Source organism: Micropterus dolomieu, linkage group LG02, assembly GCF_021292245.1.
Source record: "Micropterus dolomieu isolate WLL.071019.BEF.003 ecotype Adirondacks linkage group LG02, ASM2129224v1, whole genome shotgun sequence".
Classification (NCBI taxonomy): domain Eukaryota; kingdom Metazoa; phylum Chordata; class Actinopteri; order Centrarchiformes; family Centrarchidae; genus Micropterus; species Micropterus dolomieu.
The window spans coordinates 19,887,956-19,904,189 of NC_060151.1; the positions used below are offsets into that span (position 1 = coordinate 19,887,956).

At 42.6% G+C, this 16,234-nt stretch overlaps 3 protein-coding genes across 7 annotated transcripts; 1 reads left to right on the forward strand and 2 right to left on the reverse strand.

Moving 5' to 3' along the window:
- Positions 1-160: 160 nt before the first annotated feature.
- Positions 161-2,828, reverse strand: LOC123959381 (fructosamine 3 kinase related protein). 2 transcript variants are annotated; one of them, XM_046033397.1, is made up of 6 exons: positions 2,527-2,828; positions 2,125-2,276; positions 1,878-1,969; positions 1,673-1,755; positions 1,407-1,529; positions 161-1,304 (listed from the first exon to the last, which is right to left on the reverse strand). In XM_046033397.1, the coding sequence occupies exons 1-6, from the start codon at positions 2,665-2,667 to the stop codon at positions 966-968; spliced, it is 930 nt and encodes a 309-aa protein (XP_045889353.1). In that variant the 5' UTR covers positions 2,668-2,828; the 3' UTR covers positions 161-965. The 2 variants fall into 2 exon arrangements, with proteins under 2 accessions (XP_045889353.1, XP_045889360.1); XM_046033404.1 differs by lacking the exon at positions 1,673-1,755 and having other exon boundaries at positions 1,882-1,969.
- A 108-nt stretch (positions 2,829-2,936) lies between these two features.
- On the forward strand, positions 2,937-4,965 carry arl16 (ADP-ribosylation factor-like 16). Its single transcript, XM_046039084.1, has 5 exons — positions 2,937-3,080; positions 3,321-3,376; positions 3,463-3,582; positions 3,681-3,796; positions 3,973-4,965. Exons 1-5 carry the CDS (start codon positions 3,005-3,007, stop codon positions 4,136-4,138), a joined length of 534 nt encoding a protein of 177 aa, XP_045895040.1. The 5' UTR covers positions 2,937-3,004; the 3' UTR covers positions 4,139-4,965.
- Positions 4,876-14,599, reverse strand: epn3a (epsin 3a). 4 transcript variants are annotated; one of them, XM_046039054.1, is made up of 11 exons: positions 14,341-14,599; positions 11,528-12,272; positions 9,340-9,458; positions 8,619-8,696; positions 8,166-8,255; positions 7,570-7,653; positions 7,244-7,373; positions 6,902-7,072; positions 6,709-6,804; positions 6,385-6,621; positions 4,876-5,975 (listed from the first exon to the last, which is right to left on the reverse strand). In XM_046039054.1, the coding sequence occupies exons 2-11, from the start codon at positions 12,123-12,125 to the stop codon at positions 5,686-5,688; spliced, it is 1,893 nt and encodes a 630-aa protein (XP_045895010.1). In that variant the 5' UTR covers positions 12,126-12,272; positions 14,341-14,599; the 3' UTR covers positions 4,876-5,685. The 4 variants fall into 4 exon arrangements, with proteins under 4 accessions (XP_045895010.1, XP_045895018.1, XP_045895001.1 ...); XM_046039062.1 differs by having other exon boundaries at positions 6,902-7,069; positions 11,528-12,275; XM_046039045.1 differs by having other exon boundaries at positions 11,528-12,275.
- Positions 14,600-16,234: the final 1,635 nt, after the last annotated feature.

Consider the following 16,234-nt stretch of genomic DNA (forward strand, 5'->3'; position numbering starts at 1 on the left):
ATGTAAGATGACTACATTTTATGTAGACTATGTTACGAAGTTACATGAGCACTAGGTGGCCAGTTTTGGTGAGTTCTTTATGATGATGTAGGTCTTGCAGTCTGATTCACTACTGTTGATACCAAACATATAATAAAGACAGCAGGTCAGGACAAACACATTGCATCATCCCAGGATTTATTGTTGGTTAAGATTGCAAATATTTCAAGGATATATTACAATGGAGCAACAGTTTGTAGGTGTATGAAGTGTCAGTCTGCACAACATCAACACTTAGGATATTATGGTTTATATAAGTATACAGCATTGCATTCACTGGGAAAATCAGACGTCCTTTGCACAGTAGTATAATTCAGTTGAGTGTTGGATGAATGCAGGCAATGAAAAAGAATCAAAAATTAAGAAAGGGTTTGCAGCACAGCAAAACTTGCACAAAGCTTCAGACCAACTTAAAACTTCTTTGTATTCTTCTAACTGACAAGCAAGCTTGATGAAGAATACCAAAAACGTGTTGCTTGCTCTTCCACTTGCAGAAAATGTTCAAATAAAGACCAAGAAGTTTAAACTTGGATCAGAGCTAAGTTTTTTTTAAACAGTATTTCATGTTAAGGTTTATGTTTGCTACACGTGAGTCTGGAGAAAATACAGAATGTAAAAGTACTAACAAAGTATATATATCCTTGTTCAAACACACAATTTAAGATAATATCTGAAATATATGGATTCTGTTTTTCACCTTTTGGGAGCAGGTTGGTATAGGTGGAGCAGGCATGACTGAATTATTTTGTTATGTTGGTTCTGTATTTTCTACAAAATGAAACAGACAGTACGATGTTAGAATGTCATGTTTAGTCTTCAATAACTCAGCACACTATTTTTGGTTAAATTAGCATCTGTCAATTTATACATAATACTTGACTTGAGTTTAAGACTGTGGAGCTTTCTACAAGTGAATTCAAGTGCAATTATTTCAGAAGGTTCTTCATAATCCTTATTGAAGAGCCCCTGTAGCCACCACCAAAGTGATTCCAGTGATTCAGATAGTGGAAGAGTTGGTAAAGCTGGTTTCTCTTTGCAAAGCCTGGTGCTTGAGGAATTTTTTCATGGTAAGCAGAGTAAAAAGAGCTGTTGAAGCCACCGAACATTCCTGCAATGCCCAGCTCAAACTCTGAATGGCCATAGAAGGAAGCTGGGTCAAAGATGACTGGGCCTTCTTCACACTCTGACACATTTCCTCCCCATAAGTCCCCATGGAGGAGAGCAGGGGAAATCTCCAAATCTTGGAAAAACTGAGGGATCTTCAGCTGTAAATAACAGACACTATATGTAAGTTCCACTGTCAGATGAATGATATAATCATAAGGATGTCATTTTTTGTTTCTGATGGGATCAAATGGAGGGTGCACCTGTAGCTCGGCCCATGCTTCTCTGGCTTCCCTGTCTCCATACGATTTCTCCACCAAGTTAAGCTGATGCTGCAGCCTCTGCTGCGAGTAAAATTTCACCCAGTCATCCTGCCACTCATTTTGCTGGGGAGGTAAGGGAAAACATGAAAGCTACTTAGGAATTACTAAGGAAGACTCTAACATATCAAAGACATACCTACTATATTTTAGAGACTACAATACAGTCCAGTTTTGCCTAGTATACAGATAAAATAATTTTTTTTTACCTGTGGAATGTATCCACAGCATGTAGTTACACTGAAGCCAAATTTTTGAACACCAGCCACCTCTGACTGCCCAGCTCCTTTTCCTGTGAAGTGTAATATAGCTTACATAGTAAATCTTTAATTCACTGACACTTCAAACTCCTATTCAGTGTAGTGTTGCAAAAGGATGAAATGCTGTGTGATATACTTAAATGAGGTGAATTACCCACTGTCTGCTGCTCTTTATTTAATTTGTCCAACTGTCTCTTGTTGTGTAGATGCAGAGCTGCCAGCTGCTCTCCTAGGCACTTTGAGTACCTACATTTTGGATTTGGAAATAAAGTATTTCATTGAACAAAGAAACTATATAAACTCTATTTTCACTATTATCTTTTCACATTGCCCTTACTATAACTGCATAAAGCGGTAGTGATACTGTACAAACTAAACTGTTTGTATGACTGGGCTCTTACTTGCTAAGACCTCTCATGTCCAGATGTTCCATCACAAAAACACATCCTCCTCTGTCAAGCTCAATCACCTTCACAGGCTTGGGGACTTTAACCGTTTCTGTCTTAAAAATGGCTTCCAAACTGGCATGCTCCCCATCAAACATCAATTTGGCCTGAATAAATACAAAGACAATAAATAGTGAGCCGATGAGCAGTGCATTTACACGAAATAAACAATTACACTGTTCTCCATTTGGCAATGTTCAAAGTTCAGTGGCAGTATCTGGCAGGGTGTAAGTTAGCTAAGTTAGCTTTTGGATCAAATCCACACTGATGTGCTTTTGACTAATACCTCAGATGGTAAGCCAGACACCAACATGTCACTATAATGAATTAAAGGATAAAACAATGACGACAGAATACCTGGCTCTTGTGATTTATCTTCACAAACACTCTCCCAGAGTCAGTATCATAACTCTGGCCCTCGCTGATACATCCACCTCCTGAGTGACCGGTTGGCCTCAGCATGGCTGTCCCCAACTCTTTCTTTAACTTGGCCTCCATAGTTATTTCCCAAAACCAATTCTAGTAGAATTAACGTTACAGTGGTACTAACACCAAAGACGCAGTTCAGCTGCTGGCTGAAGTTTAGGGGGCGTTTCTGACTGTTTCCGCAGTGTGCACCAAAGAGATCTCGGAGATGGCGACGTTGTTTTTCTTCCGTTGTTTTGATATGGGTGATATCTTGTAACCAATCAGAAACAAGACTAAAATGATTGATTTAGACTTAGTCCAATCACAGCACCGTATTACGGTCATGTGAGCGTCGCCATGGTGCCAAATAACTACATTGGCTACATGCTACATTCTGGCTTCGCTATGCTTCTGCTGGAAAACCGAAATGAGCAGAAATGACATTTGTCTGCTTCTAGGGGCGACTGGCGTCGGAAAAACGTTGTTGCTGAAACGTCTACAAAATATCCTTTTTGCGCAGCTACGTGTTTTAAACTAGAAGTATACAGTACTGTAAATGTAAAGTGTTGTGTAACGTTATCTTAACCAACATAGCTTATTTAGCGTGGTGAGCTAATGCACTGTAACGGTATGGCCTCCATACCGATACTGGTCGATACCTTAATTTAATTTTGCACCATATTTGTGGACATGCATATAGTCACAATATCCTGTGGAGATTTATCTTGACAGATTTTGCTTACAGCTCAGTTTGCAGGGGTTAGGTGAACTGGAGTCACCACCTTCAACTTTGCCTACAGTAAGTAATAATGAAAGGTAGTTTTATAAAGTTTGCAGGGACAGCCCATCCCTGTAATGCCTCCCAATCTCTTTAAAACTCCACAGGTAGGAACCAACCTTACAGACCTGACACTGAAGAAGAAGAAGAAGGTGACATTAAGAGAGCTGGGAGGCTGCATGGGCCCTATATGGCCGAGTTACTTCAAAGACTGCTCTTCTGTTATTGTATGTACTTTGTATACATACTGCAACTATTTGCAACCTTTGAGTTGAGGTAAATAAACTGACTGGATGTTTCTTTCGTTGTGTTTTTTTCTTCATAGTTCATGGTGGACTCAGCCAACATTGTTCAGATATCCTCTTCTTGTATCCAGCTGCTGTCAGTACTGTCTGCTGAGCCTCTGCGCAGTGCCTCTGTGCTTATTCTCTTCAACAAAAGGTGACATTTTAAGTGTACACACCAAATCCCTTTTTTCACTGTCCATATCTGCAAGATGTCAGTGTTAGCAGGTTTAACACAATGTTTTTTTTAATATCATAATACTCTCTCTGTGAAAGTCGTTAATTGGATTGCATATATTCTTATTTTTTGTTTTTCTTTCCACTCTTTCCCAGGGACTTGCCTTGCACTATGAGTCTTATCGAGATAAAATCACTGTTCAGGATGGATGACATTATTGCATCTGCTACTCAGCCAATCACAACACTGGAACTCAGTGCCCGCTCCGGACAGGGTCTTCAGGAGGTGCTGAGCTGGCTGGAGTCTATCATAATCAAGTGAACTATCAAATGTTTGCTCCTTATGAAGTGATGCTACTCTCACAGGACTTTGAATGATGGCTTCAAGCATTTTAGCAAGAGGTGTCAGTATCCTTGGTGTGCAAAACCCCCATTTTTAAGAGGATTTAATTATTTGTTAAGTTTTGGACTCACTGAAAAAGTGGCAAGACATATGGCAAGAAAAACTGTTAATGTTGTATCTTTGGTACCCTATAAATATGGTGACTGTTCACAAGGGTGAAAGTGGGAAGAGATGTAGAAATGAAATCATAGCAGGATGGAAAGATTGTATGGTTGGCCATTTGGTAAATCAACTGTAGGTCTTACCTGCAGTTAATAGTTATTTATAATCACTTTTACTAATTAAATTCCAGACAGATAAACAGTGATTCATGACTGATCATAGTGTGATCACAGGATGTGCAAGTTCTCCTAAATTGGGGGAAACCTCATGCTACAATGTAATGACTAGTTTTATACTGATATAAAATAAGCTCTTGCATAGTTTTAATTACTAGTTAAGTGTGAGAAACACATGTTATAAGAGCTTGGCTTGTCAGAGTAATTGATATAAGTATCTGCAGCATAATAGTAATATGTAATAGTAGTAATAGTCATTACCAGCAGGGGGCATAAAAGGCACAACAAATATTGTAGCTGTGCTTGAGTTGTGATGGTTTCATTTTAAATGTGTTGATATCAGAGGAAATGAGAAAAATACAAAACAATACAACCAACTGAAGAATGAAGCAGCATTGTAATTATACCCTTATATTTGATGAGTCTGTGGTTCACAAGCAATGAATAAAACTCAGGATTCATACATTTTCTAATGTCGCCTTGTGTATAATAAATTCAGACGCACTTACAGTCCTCCCCAACTTTAACTTCATTCAGTTAACCCCAGCAATTTATTTGACTATTTTGAAATCACGTATACACCAATGCTTCTCTTCAGTTCTGGTCCAACAGAAACCTCCCTAAGTTATCCATGTTGCATGATGCAGCAACATTTCAAGAACTGGACATGTCCCCTACTGTAGCCTCTTATCGGAAATCAGTTTTTCTCTGGAGCAGTATATGACAGCAGCAGTGGCCAGCTAAGCCAATCACACAAACAGTTGAGAGTGCAGAAGACTTATTGACTACTTGAAAAGCTTGTAATACATTTGCCTTGTTATGGCTAAGTGAAGTAACAACAAAATATTATCAAACTGTGCTTTTGTGTACATTTGCATCTGAAGTCTATTCGCAATAGGCTATGGTTGAAAGAAGTTTTACATGACACTACTGTAATAGTCTCTGTTATAAAGGTGTTATCTGTTTTGTGCCCTGTTTCTGCATTACTGACAAGAACAGCAGGACAGACTATTGCAGTGAAAAGCAGAACCAGCTTGCATCAATCTAAGGATTACTGTATTATACCACAATATAAAAACAGCTAAGAATAGGGTTTTCTTCCTTGTCCTTGGGCCTGCGGGTTATGCCAGTTATATTTCAAGAGCATAACCTAATGGCATTCCCCTTATTCTCCAATTTAGTTGGTCCTCATAAGAAAGGGTTCTGACTGCTCTCTGCAGCTTGTGACCCATCTGTGCTGGTTGAAGAGAAGGGCAACAATGGCTCAGGGAGGTTCCCTGGCAGGCCCAGACCGGGCTGGGTGGGGTGAGTAAGTGATGAAGGGAGGCTGGCAGGCTGGTGGCTCATAGGCAGGGGCAAGGAGGCACTGTATGGAAGAGTAGTAGCGTGGGGAGCCAAAGAGGTGGAGCCCATTTGATTCAAAGTTAGTTTGGGCTGCTCAGCTTGGAATGGATTGGTGGGTGAAGGAGCACTCAGGCCTAGACAGAAAGAAAGAACAAGTTATTTCAATTAAATTGATCATTTCTGAGACTGGATTTAGGACAGGATAAATCAATCATTGTGAACCTTCAGTCTGATTTTTGTCAGTGAATTGCTCAGGGCACTGCAGTTGTAGTGACTGTTCTGAAAACTCTTCCCCACTGGTACTTTTAAGAATGCTAAAACATCTGAGATTTAAAGGCTGGCTGCCAAAATTAAATTCATTCATTCAACAAGCTATTTTGTCAGTAAAGGAAATCCACAAGACAAACAAATGTTTGGGGGACAGGAAAAGGGTAATGTGAATATGGCGAGTCTTGCATTAAAAACGTTGCTTTTCAGCAGCACACTTCTAAACAAAACAAAACAATGAAAATGAATTTTCTACAGCTAACAAACAATAAATACCTGATAGAAAGGGGTTCTTTGTCTTGGGTGGAGGATTTGCTGGGATCAAAGTGTCCAGGTTTACCAAGGAAGCCGCTGTGGGGTCCAGGAAGGCCTCAGGTGTCCGGCATGTTCGAGGGCTGGGGGCAGTCAGGCTTTCTCCAAGACGATACAGGTCAAATAGCTCAGGGCTGCCCCCCCCTCGCCCATTTACATTCATCTGACCTCCATCCATGGCCTCATCAAACAGATCTCCATCTAACAGCAGAAAAAGAGTGAGTTCTGACATTGCAGGTGTGAAGTATGCACTAAACCACAGAGAGAATAATAAAAACAAATGTTTACCTGAGGGGCTTCCAGTTCGGGAAGACGGTTTCTTGACAGCTCTCTTGAGTGCTGCTCTTTCTGATGGGGCTGAAAAAGGATCAGCTCCTGGGGAGGCTATAAACACACCAAAATGCAATTTAATTCAATTAATGTGATACATTTATCTTTGTCAAAGCTGTATGTGTGTGTGTGTACATGCATACAGACTCACCTGTGTCAGCAGGGAAGGCCCACACGCGGCCTGTGGCGTTGAGGTTGGAGACACTGTGCTGCCCCGAGTCATCCCAGTGTTCGAGTGGGGGCTCCCACGGTGGAGGAGGGCTGATGGAAGGTGGCGGTGCCATCCAGGGAGGATCCGCTCTCGAGGTGTTGGTGCTGCCTTCTTTAGAAACAGAGAGGTTCATTAGAGAGAGAGGCTTCTGTTCTATGACTATGGGTTTATCGCAGCATGTGAGCAGAATAATTAGTACTGTAAACCCGTGGTTTATTATAAAAACTACACAGTACAGTATATCCAGCATTTTATGACTATAAATGCCAACTCAAGGCTCACCCAGGGTGTCCCAGTGCTCTGCGACCCCCAGACAAGCAGCTGCCTGGTGTGGGGCATTATTCCATTGTTGGTTGCCCGGAGGCGGATCTGAGGGCACTGCAAAAACATCTACCAGGTCCATGAAGGCGGTCTGACCACATGAACAAGAAAAGATTTATGTCAGTCCAGTATATTGCTTTGACACTTACTGATCTTTCTCTAGTTTGAAATTTCCAGTTTTATAGTTGATTGATGTTCTCACAGGATGAGAAAAAACAATGTTAACCACAACGTGTGGTTATATTTCACCCCCCCATTGAGATATTCCATACCCCAATATTTCATACCCCGCCTTTAGAATCCATCTCAAGTTTGCTCTCCTCCAGAGCTTTCTGGAGCATTGACTCGTCCCCTTGGCGACTGAGTTGTTCCTGTCAACAGATATAAACACATGGACGACTTTGGGCATTACAGCTTCCGGCAAAATTCACATATTGTCGCATCATACTATATTTATGACTCAGCAACTGCACACAAGCACAAAAGCCAGATTGTATTTTTTTTTCCCTCGCCAACATATGAGCCGGAGACAGACGTGTGCAATGGGCACGGACCAGAAAGTTCTCTGGTCAAAGTGAGAGTGCAGAGAGCAAAGCATCACTGTGATCTCTAACAGAGCAGCTCTATTGTGCTACAGTATAGTGGCACAGTGAGAGAGAAAAAGACAAAGGGACAGAGTGAGACAGGAAGAGAGTGGTGGAGTAAAAAGGCTGCCAGAGATAATACAACAGAATGATAGGAATACAACAAAAAAGGCAACGCAAAGGAAGCAGAGGGTGTGGAAATGAGTTTACCCTTTTTATAGTAGCTGATTATAAATTATTAAATACATAGAGGACGATTCCCTACTACAATAAAATATCAAAGAGGTTAAGAACCCTACCTGCTGGTGCTCCTCCTTGCTCAGGCTCAGGGCTAACTGGAGCTGGGTTTCCTCATCCATATCCACTGCGGGAGGTGCACGTTGGACTGGCTGTGAGGGTGTTAACGAGAGAGGGAATCAGTATTTGGCCATCAAAAGTGGAAATAATGTTTGGACCATCCTCACAGTACAGTATTGCATGCAATTTTACAGGTGTCCCAAGAAGAGTAAAGGGGTCAAACCCTTTGGCGACACCACACTAGAAGAGGTCAGAGTGTTTGACATGAGTATCTCATGCTAACAGACTAAGAGGAGCGATCTAATGGTTAATGGAACAGAAGGATGAAGCCTCATTTGGTTAGTCATAAGAAGGGCCCACACTAGGCCGTAAGATTGGTTTCAGTGTACAGAGCAGTGTGCTATGGGGCAAAGGGTGCAAAGGAAAGTTCAACCCTGGTCCCAGCACATTTGTACCTTATGGGCCTCCTCCTTGCTGAGAGTCATAGCGATCTGGAGCTGGGTCTGTTCATCGATATCCACTGTAGGAGGTGGCTAAGGCCAAGCAGGAAGGATTAGACTAATCAAAGGGAAAGGTAAAAGCACGCTTGATTTTTCTTAAGTGATTCTTAAAGAAATATAATGATTTAAGATCATTTAGGAGAGAGGAATATCACAGAGATTATGGATCTCAGTTTGATCCTTAAAATTGCAGCTGATTGGTTGGAAGTGGAAACTGCTGTGAACTTATATTCCCTTAATAGCCGAGCAGAAGTCACAGAGGGCGACGGCTGCCCCTGCCATGGAGACTAGGGCGGGCTGTGAATGCTTAGCAGTCGATCAATGCACACATCCTGTCTGGCTTCTCACTCTTTCACTCACAGCTTCCTCGCTCTTCAAGGAGAAAGCTCTTCTTTGACACAATTGCACCATTATTGACCACATCAGAGACAGAGTTGATAATATCACTTTCGGTTAAAGGTTCTAGGAAATGGTGACCTAGTAGAGCCAGGCAGTACGAGTGACTTCACCACCATGACGGATACTATCCAAGGATGTGTGTGGGAGCCGTTTAATGTTTTACTACAGCGTTACAACATAACATGCCAGCAGCAGTGTGGATAAGAAGCCTCTTTCTGTCAGGCGCATGTGCTGTAAGGATAAGAGGTTTTGCTCAGTGTGTGTTTGTCAGAGGTACCTTTTCACTTTCTTCTCGGCTCATAGCCAGGGCCAGCTGCAGCTGCAGCTCCTCTTCTCCGCTTGTCGTGGGCCGAGCTTGCTCCAAGTCTGGAGCAACTCGAGGAGAGGAAGAGGGGGCTATAGGGAAAGAGTAAGAGCAGAGGGGATTGGGTGTGTAGCGGGGAACAGGGAGCAGAGGGGTGTAGGCAGAAACATTAACAGATGGAAATAGAAGGAGAAGAAAATGGGAAACAAAGAAAGCAACACTTTAGGCTGTTTTTTAAGGTCAGAAAAGAGCTGGCACTGTTTTTGCATGTAAATTTTTTTCCGTGGCCCGTTGTTTAAGGCCTTTGCTGGCATTGCTTGCCACCGACTGCCTAACTGTGCCTTTGCTGAGAACAATGGTGCGCCTGTGTGGAGAGTTAGGGTGGCGGAGGGGGAGAGGAATGGATGGGTTGGAGAGGGGCCCACCTTATTACCACAAATCGTCTGGGTGGGTTCCAGGACTCAGGTCCAGGTTTGGGGGTGCTGGCAGTAGACCGGTCTGGGTGTCAGGCTGTGGGTCAAGGGCTAAAAGAGGGCAGCAGGCCACACTTTGGCAAAGTCATGTCTCAGAAACCAATAATTTCCGCTGTGCTTCCCCTTAATATCCCCTGCCTGAGCTGGAATGCTTTATGGCAATTAGCTACTGCCAACCTCCTGACCTCCACCCACGGCATCCATCAGCAATTCGTCCAACACTCCAGCCATGCACCAGTGTCCTGGAATCTCAAAGAGACCACCACTATCCTCCCTTTTTATCTTTAAAATCACCCAGAGGCCAATTGTTTCAAGAATTTTAAAACCTTTTAAAAAGGTTTTCTGTCATTATGGGTCTTTTTGGAAGCCGGATAAAGACCAGTTTATTTTAATTACTTGCTATAAAGAGTATAGATTGTTATAGTTATCCAGCATGAAAGCCAGCCTCTGTCTGATAAACTAAGCATTTTGTTGTGTTAGGAGGTCTGTGTTTTTTCATTGTATTGCAAACCATGCTCCTATTGTAGCATCACTAAACCAAAGAACCAGAGTTATGAGGTGGTAACTGTTTCTGCCACATGTTTCCATTGGCACACACTCTGGCCCAGGAAAGTATGCAAAACACACGTATTGAGTGGAATATGTATTGGAGAAAAAGGAACTTTGAGGAATTAGTGGTAAATCAACAGTCAGATGCCATCTGTGTGCTTGTCTCACCAAGAACCAGGCCTCATTCATCAAAGAATAACTGAGTAACTAGCCACAGTATAAAGCCACAGCTCTGCTACTGACTAACACTGGTTAATAAAAACCGTACACCAAACAGACCACACAAATTGTATATGGTACACACCAGCCATACCACATTTACATATGCTACATACAGCTACTTCCTGCTTTCCCACAATATGTTTTCAACTTTGAGCTGTTTACTTAATTGTATTTGATAAGTCAGTGACATCAGATGTCCTAGCCTCTACACATTCACAGGGGAATCACTGAGGTTTTATATTATCTAGCCACCCAACCTCAGAGCTCTGCTGTAGCGTAAACGTGGTATCCAGCTGTGGTTTCACATTAGATCGAGACAAGCACAAACAGGGCCTCTTCTCTTTTGTAAATCCAGTTTAGCTGACATGACTGTAAAGAGGAGAATGAAAGGAATGCAGATGTCCAACCATCAATAGAGAGCAAAACTGAAACACGTTCTATTAAAACATCAGGACAACAACAACAAAAAAAACAATTCATTAATACTTACCAAGGCTTAAATGTTGCAATGTGTGACTGTTATTAAAATAGCATCTATCTCACTGAGAAATCACAGGTGAGACCTGACTGATGTGCAAATCTCAACAACTGGGCATAGTAGAAATGTGCTGTAAAACTGACCGCGTCTCCATAAATTGCCTGTTTTTGCACTTTCCTGCCACCAAATGGAATAATAGTTGATGGATCAACTAGGAATGTTGTCATTTTGTTCCTTTCATCATCCATAAGTTCATGTTTGAATTTATCAAATAAACACCACATAAATGCATGACAGGTCACATGTGCATTCCTGACAAATGACATGACAGGTCACATGACTACGGAAATATTTAAGTATCATGCCGATCACTGTGTATTTTGAAGAACGGAAGTACTTGTGAGTATAAAGTTATACGTCAGATGTCCCTGCTACTTACAGTGAAAGGAGGATGGGGAGCCTCTGCACGTGCCAAACTCATCTCCGTGGACCCTGGCCGAGCTGGGCTGGCTAGTGCGACGTCCCGGGTATGGAGGAGGCAGGGATCCAGAGCCTAAGCTGCTGGTGACCCCCGTCATGCGCGTCTTAGTTTTTAGTGCCTGACTCCTCTCCTTCTTCAGCTTTTCCTCGTTCCTCAGCAGAGCCACCAGGTGCTTGGCCTTCTCCCGGACATTGACACCTTGGTCACGTCCATCTCGATCTATGTACTGGAAGTCTCTCAGCGTCTGGATGGTGTATATGTTCTCCCGGCACTCATTGGCCACACGCTCAGAGCCTGTTTTGATCAGGTAGTCCAGCAGGGTCAGTGCCTTATAAACATGCCGCCAGTTTTTACCGTGATCGTTGAGCCGCTTCCAGATCATACCCATGACCTCAGTGAAAGCAAGTACATTGAAGGTCAGGTCTGCAATTTCAGACATGAGCGAGCTGGGAGGACCCCAGGGATCATTGGAGGTGGCCTCTCGGACCTTGATCTCGGCCTCCGTGTAGTTGTTGACCATGTTTTTCATTTGCCGGCGGAGCGATGAGGTCTGCATGATTGCAGTAGTGTTTCACAGGTGTCAAGAGATAACAGCAGGCCTGTGTTGCCTTAGCGAGGTGGCTCGTTAGAGATCAGTTCAGTGGGAAAATTCAATGGAGTCGTCCTCCTATTGGCAACTTCAGTGACGTCCACAAGTGTGTTCCTGCTGGGAATAATGAAATTAGATGTACAGAAAGTACAGGTCATTAATATTCTTATGTCAAATATTAGTGGAGACAACCACATCTTCAGTATTGTTACACCTTTTGTATGTTATTACTAACAGCACTGAGGACCACAGCTCAACTATCCTCCATTTTTTTCACTGAAGGAGAGAGGAACAACTCAGCACCTCTAAGCAATGTGAAACTTAACACCTGGGCTCAGTTTTCCCTGGGACGACTTGAAGAGATCAGTGTAAGTGATTACAGTGCGCCGTTCCTAAGTAAGCAATGATCAGAAAGCTATTTCCTAATTTCACTTTTGCAAAAGCAAATATTAGTTTCAGACTCAGAGACTAAAACCCAATGTGCCGGTGTAGAAATCTCCTTGTGTTTTACCTTGGAATGTTATCAAAAACTGGAGGGGGGCTATTTTCTGACCTGATTACATCACCACAGCAGCAGTAGGGCTTCAAAGCACTGGAAGACTCCAACAAAGATGCACATACAGTAGTCGACCAGAACCACATTGCCTTTTTATTTTACTTTATTTCTCCTGACAATCAAGAGAATTTTATTGTACAGTACAATGTCCACCACTTTGTCCTGGACGTTGGACTGCTTCTCCTTATGTAGTCAGGACAGTGAGTCAGTATAAATGTTAACTTCCACTCCCCAGATCTGTCTCATATATTTAACGAAGAACTGAGATGCCTGAACATGAGCGATCAATCCCTTCACTTAAGAGTCAAGTGCTGTGTCATGAGGAAGTGTTTTCAAAATATTTAAAGAGCTGCATGAGGTAAGAGATAGGCTTTAAAACAGTTGAGTCTGAAATATCGAATATGACAAAACTTGTAAACTTTATAATGGGTGTAAAATTCACATTGAATGTGTCAGCTTTTTACAGCCCCGCTGATGAAGAAGCGGAGGAGAGGAGATAAAGAAAGTGAAATAAGAACGTTTCAGTTTGAATTCTTTAGAAACCTCAGCAGGCTTTGGGCATACTATGAATAAATAGTGATGGCACTATGTTGGCCTGCAATATTTGTCATACTGCAAGAGAGCTCCCTATCCTGAAAATAGACCGTGAAGTGGTAGTAAGAGACAAAATGTTTGCGGCTCAGCTAACCACAGGATAAATCTCAAGTGGTGACCAATGCAGGCCCAGTTCACCATTCAGTCCCACTTCTTGCTTCCTGATTCCTGGGAGGAATGACTATAAACTATGCCCTTCTTGTAAATGAACGCTGGTAAAGAAAAGGTTTTGCAGCTAATGAGAGAGACATGCTAGCTGTAATAGGAAGATCACAGGGTGACGATTAAACTGTCCTTCTGGCGAGATACCTAATCCAATCTCCACTGTTGTTGTACTCTCACCCATAATAAAAATAAATTACTTTTGTGACATGTCTGGTCACTTGATTTAGACTAACACATTAGTATTAGACAAGTGAGACTGTTAGCAGGGGGGTGAGGGAGGCAGCTTCACCCCCCACCAGCCCCACTACTCACAACACTATTTCTTCAAACACTCATCCTCACCCCGTCTTCAAACTGACCATTTCTCATACAACTTGTGACCTTGGCGTGTTGACACACTGACTGAATTATTTCCTTGATCTGTTATCCACTTTGGATAATTCAATGAATCACATTTCCTTGTTCAAAATCCAGCAAAGTCTAAAGTGTCTGTTATTGGATTTCCCAATGCTCTTTAGCATATTCTAAACTGTTTCCACACCGGGCCCAAAGTAGCCTATATGCTCGGCCAGGTAGGCTATGTTTAATTATGCCCTACAGATGTGTGGAAAAACACTAAACCGCTGGATGAAAGCTCAGTGTCGATTCAACTTATTTCTCCTGACATGTTTATGTCCCAAACCAGGGCGACTGGAGCCATTATCGTGCACGCTGCGTCAAACGGGACGATCGAGTAGTAGGTGAAGTATGTGACCGTGACTCAGCTATGTTCCCGAGTTTAAAAAAAAAGTTAAAAACCTCGACGAAATAAAGAGGAACGCGCTGGATCGCAGCGACCCGGTCCACAGCTTCCACTTCCCCCCTTACCTTCATGTCATAGCGCGTCAGTGGGATCCCAACTTGGGGAGGCTTTGGGTGGAAGAAGAAACGCCTCCGCCTGTCGACATATCCCGGAGCTTTCGGAGAGAGAAAAGACTAAAGATATATTTAAAGCACATAGGACAGCATCCGCGGGAAACCGTGTGTGCTCAAAATGGATTAAAAAAAAACTATAGCGCAACGGCCTTGTTTTGTTATGAAACTTAGTTGTGTGTGCATATAGCAAATCCACTGGGCTTGCAAATGAACCAGGCCCCCCTATAAAACACACACATACACACACACTCAACCAGCAAAAATGGATGGAGAGGAGGGAGGGCTGCTCGGTGCATGCACAGTCAGAGTTAACCCTTTCACTGCCTGGTGGAAAAGCATCTGCGCTTTCTGGAGCAGGTGATCGGAGCACGCCATAATGTAGCCTACATGCACAAAACAAAAAAGAACTACAGACCATACGTGGTGTAAGCGACACACTGTTAGGACCACAGCTTGCATTTGTTCAGACATCTTCTCATATCCTAAAGATCAACAGAGATCCTATATTGAATTTCAGCAGATCACTGTGCAAAAAAACACTGCAAGTAATTCAATATCCAAATATTACAGAATATACACAGACAGAAACATATAGGGCTATAACAGTTTTTCACTGACAGATCAAATAGTGGGTATAAACGTGTGAGTGAGTACCACAGACCCTTTAATTTCCAATAGTGCAATGCTGGTAACACTTCCTAGAAGACTGAGCGAACATGTTGTCCCAGAGGGATTCAACCACACCATTTCCTTTTCAGCAGCTTCATCAGCTTCATCAGTGCATCCCTGCTCTTTACTTATTTATCACCACTAATGGGCTGTTGTGAGGATGTCTGAAGTCACATCCTCCGGCATTTTACACGGCCTAAAATCTATCCTGTGTTTACGGTGGAATCAATCAAATGTGCAAAATAATATCTAGCCAACTACAGGTTGGCAGGCAAAGACGGGTCATGATGTTGACGGAATAATGACTGACTGAAGGTGAAGCAGTAGGAAGAGAGCAGTGGGCCTTGTGAGTGGCTGACTGAGCAGGATATACAGGAAATACCAGCTCCACCTTGAAGCAACAAAGGCTCTTGCAGAAGACAAAGTCTACAGGAATCAGAAGTCCTACAAGCAGAGTGAAATTGACTCTTAAAAATGACGTTGGTGGGATATTTATAACTCTGATAAATGCTTCACATTCGTCTGGACTGTGAATTCCTGACTGTGGGAGTATCCATTTAGTACTTGTTGCAGCTCCCTTTAAATTCCATGCAACTCTCATTGATCAGGTCGGTCTTCCTCAACTTCACACACCTTCTCTGGCATTTTTCCTCTGTGGCATGGCACCCTATGTCTTTCTCTTGAAAACAGACGCCTGAACATTCTTTGTTTCCGAACAAAGGCCTGGTGAGGTCAGTGCAGAGGCGGGGGCACATGCAGGCGAGGTCTGGGAAAACAGAGGGGGAGGAGAGAGGACTGATAAATAACACAAGCCTACTACTGCAAGGCAGTGACGTCATGCATGAGAGGAAATCTGACTTTGTGTGTTTGAGAGAGAGAGAGAGATTTAATACGTTAATGGCTATTGCTACAAAAACAATAACACCACGAATGTGTGTAATCACTGATCCCTGCATCTTGTTTCTAATACTTAACTGTAAAACTTCCTGTCTCTCTTTGCTGCCCTCTAGTGGTTTTGTGCAGTGGTGGGAAGTAACTGAGTACATCTACTACAGTAGGCTACTGTACAAAGTACAATTTTGAGGTAATTGTACTTTACTTGAGTAGTTTCACTTTCTGCTTCGTTATAGCCATGTCTTTACTCCACTACATTTATTTGATAACTTCAAATACTTTG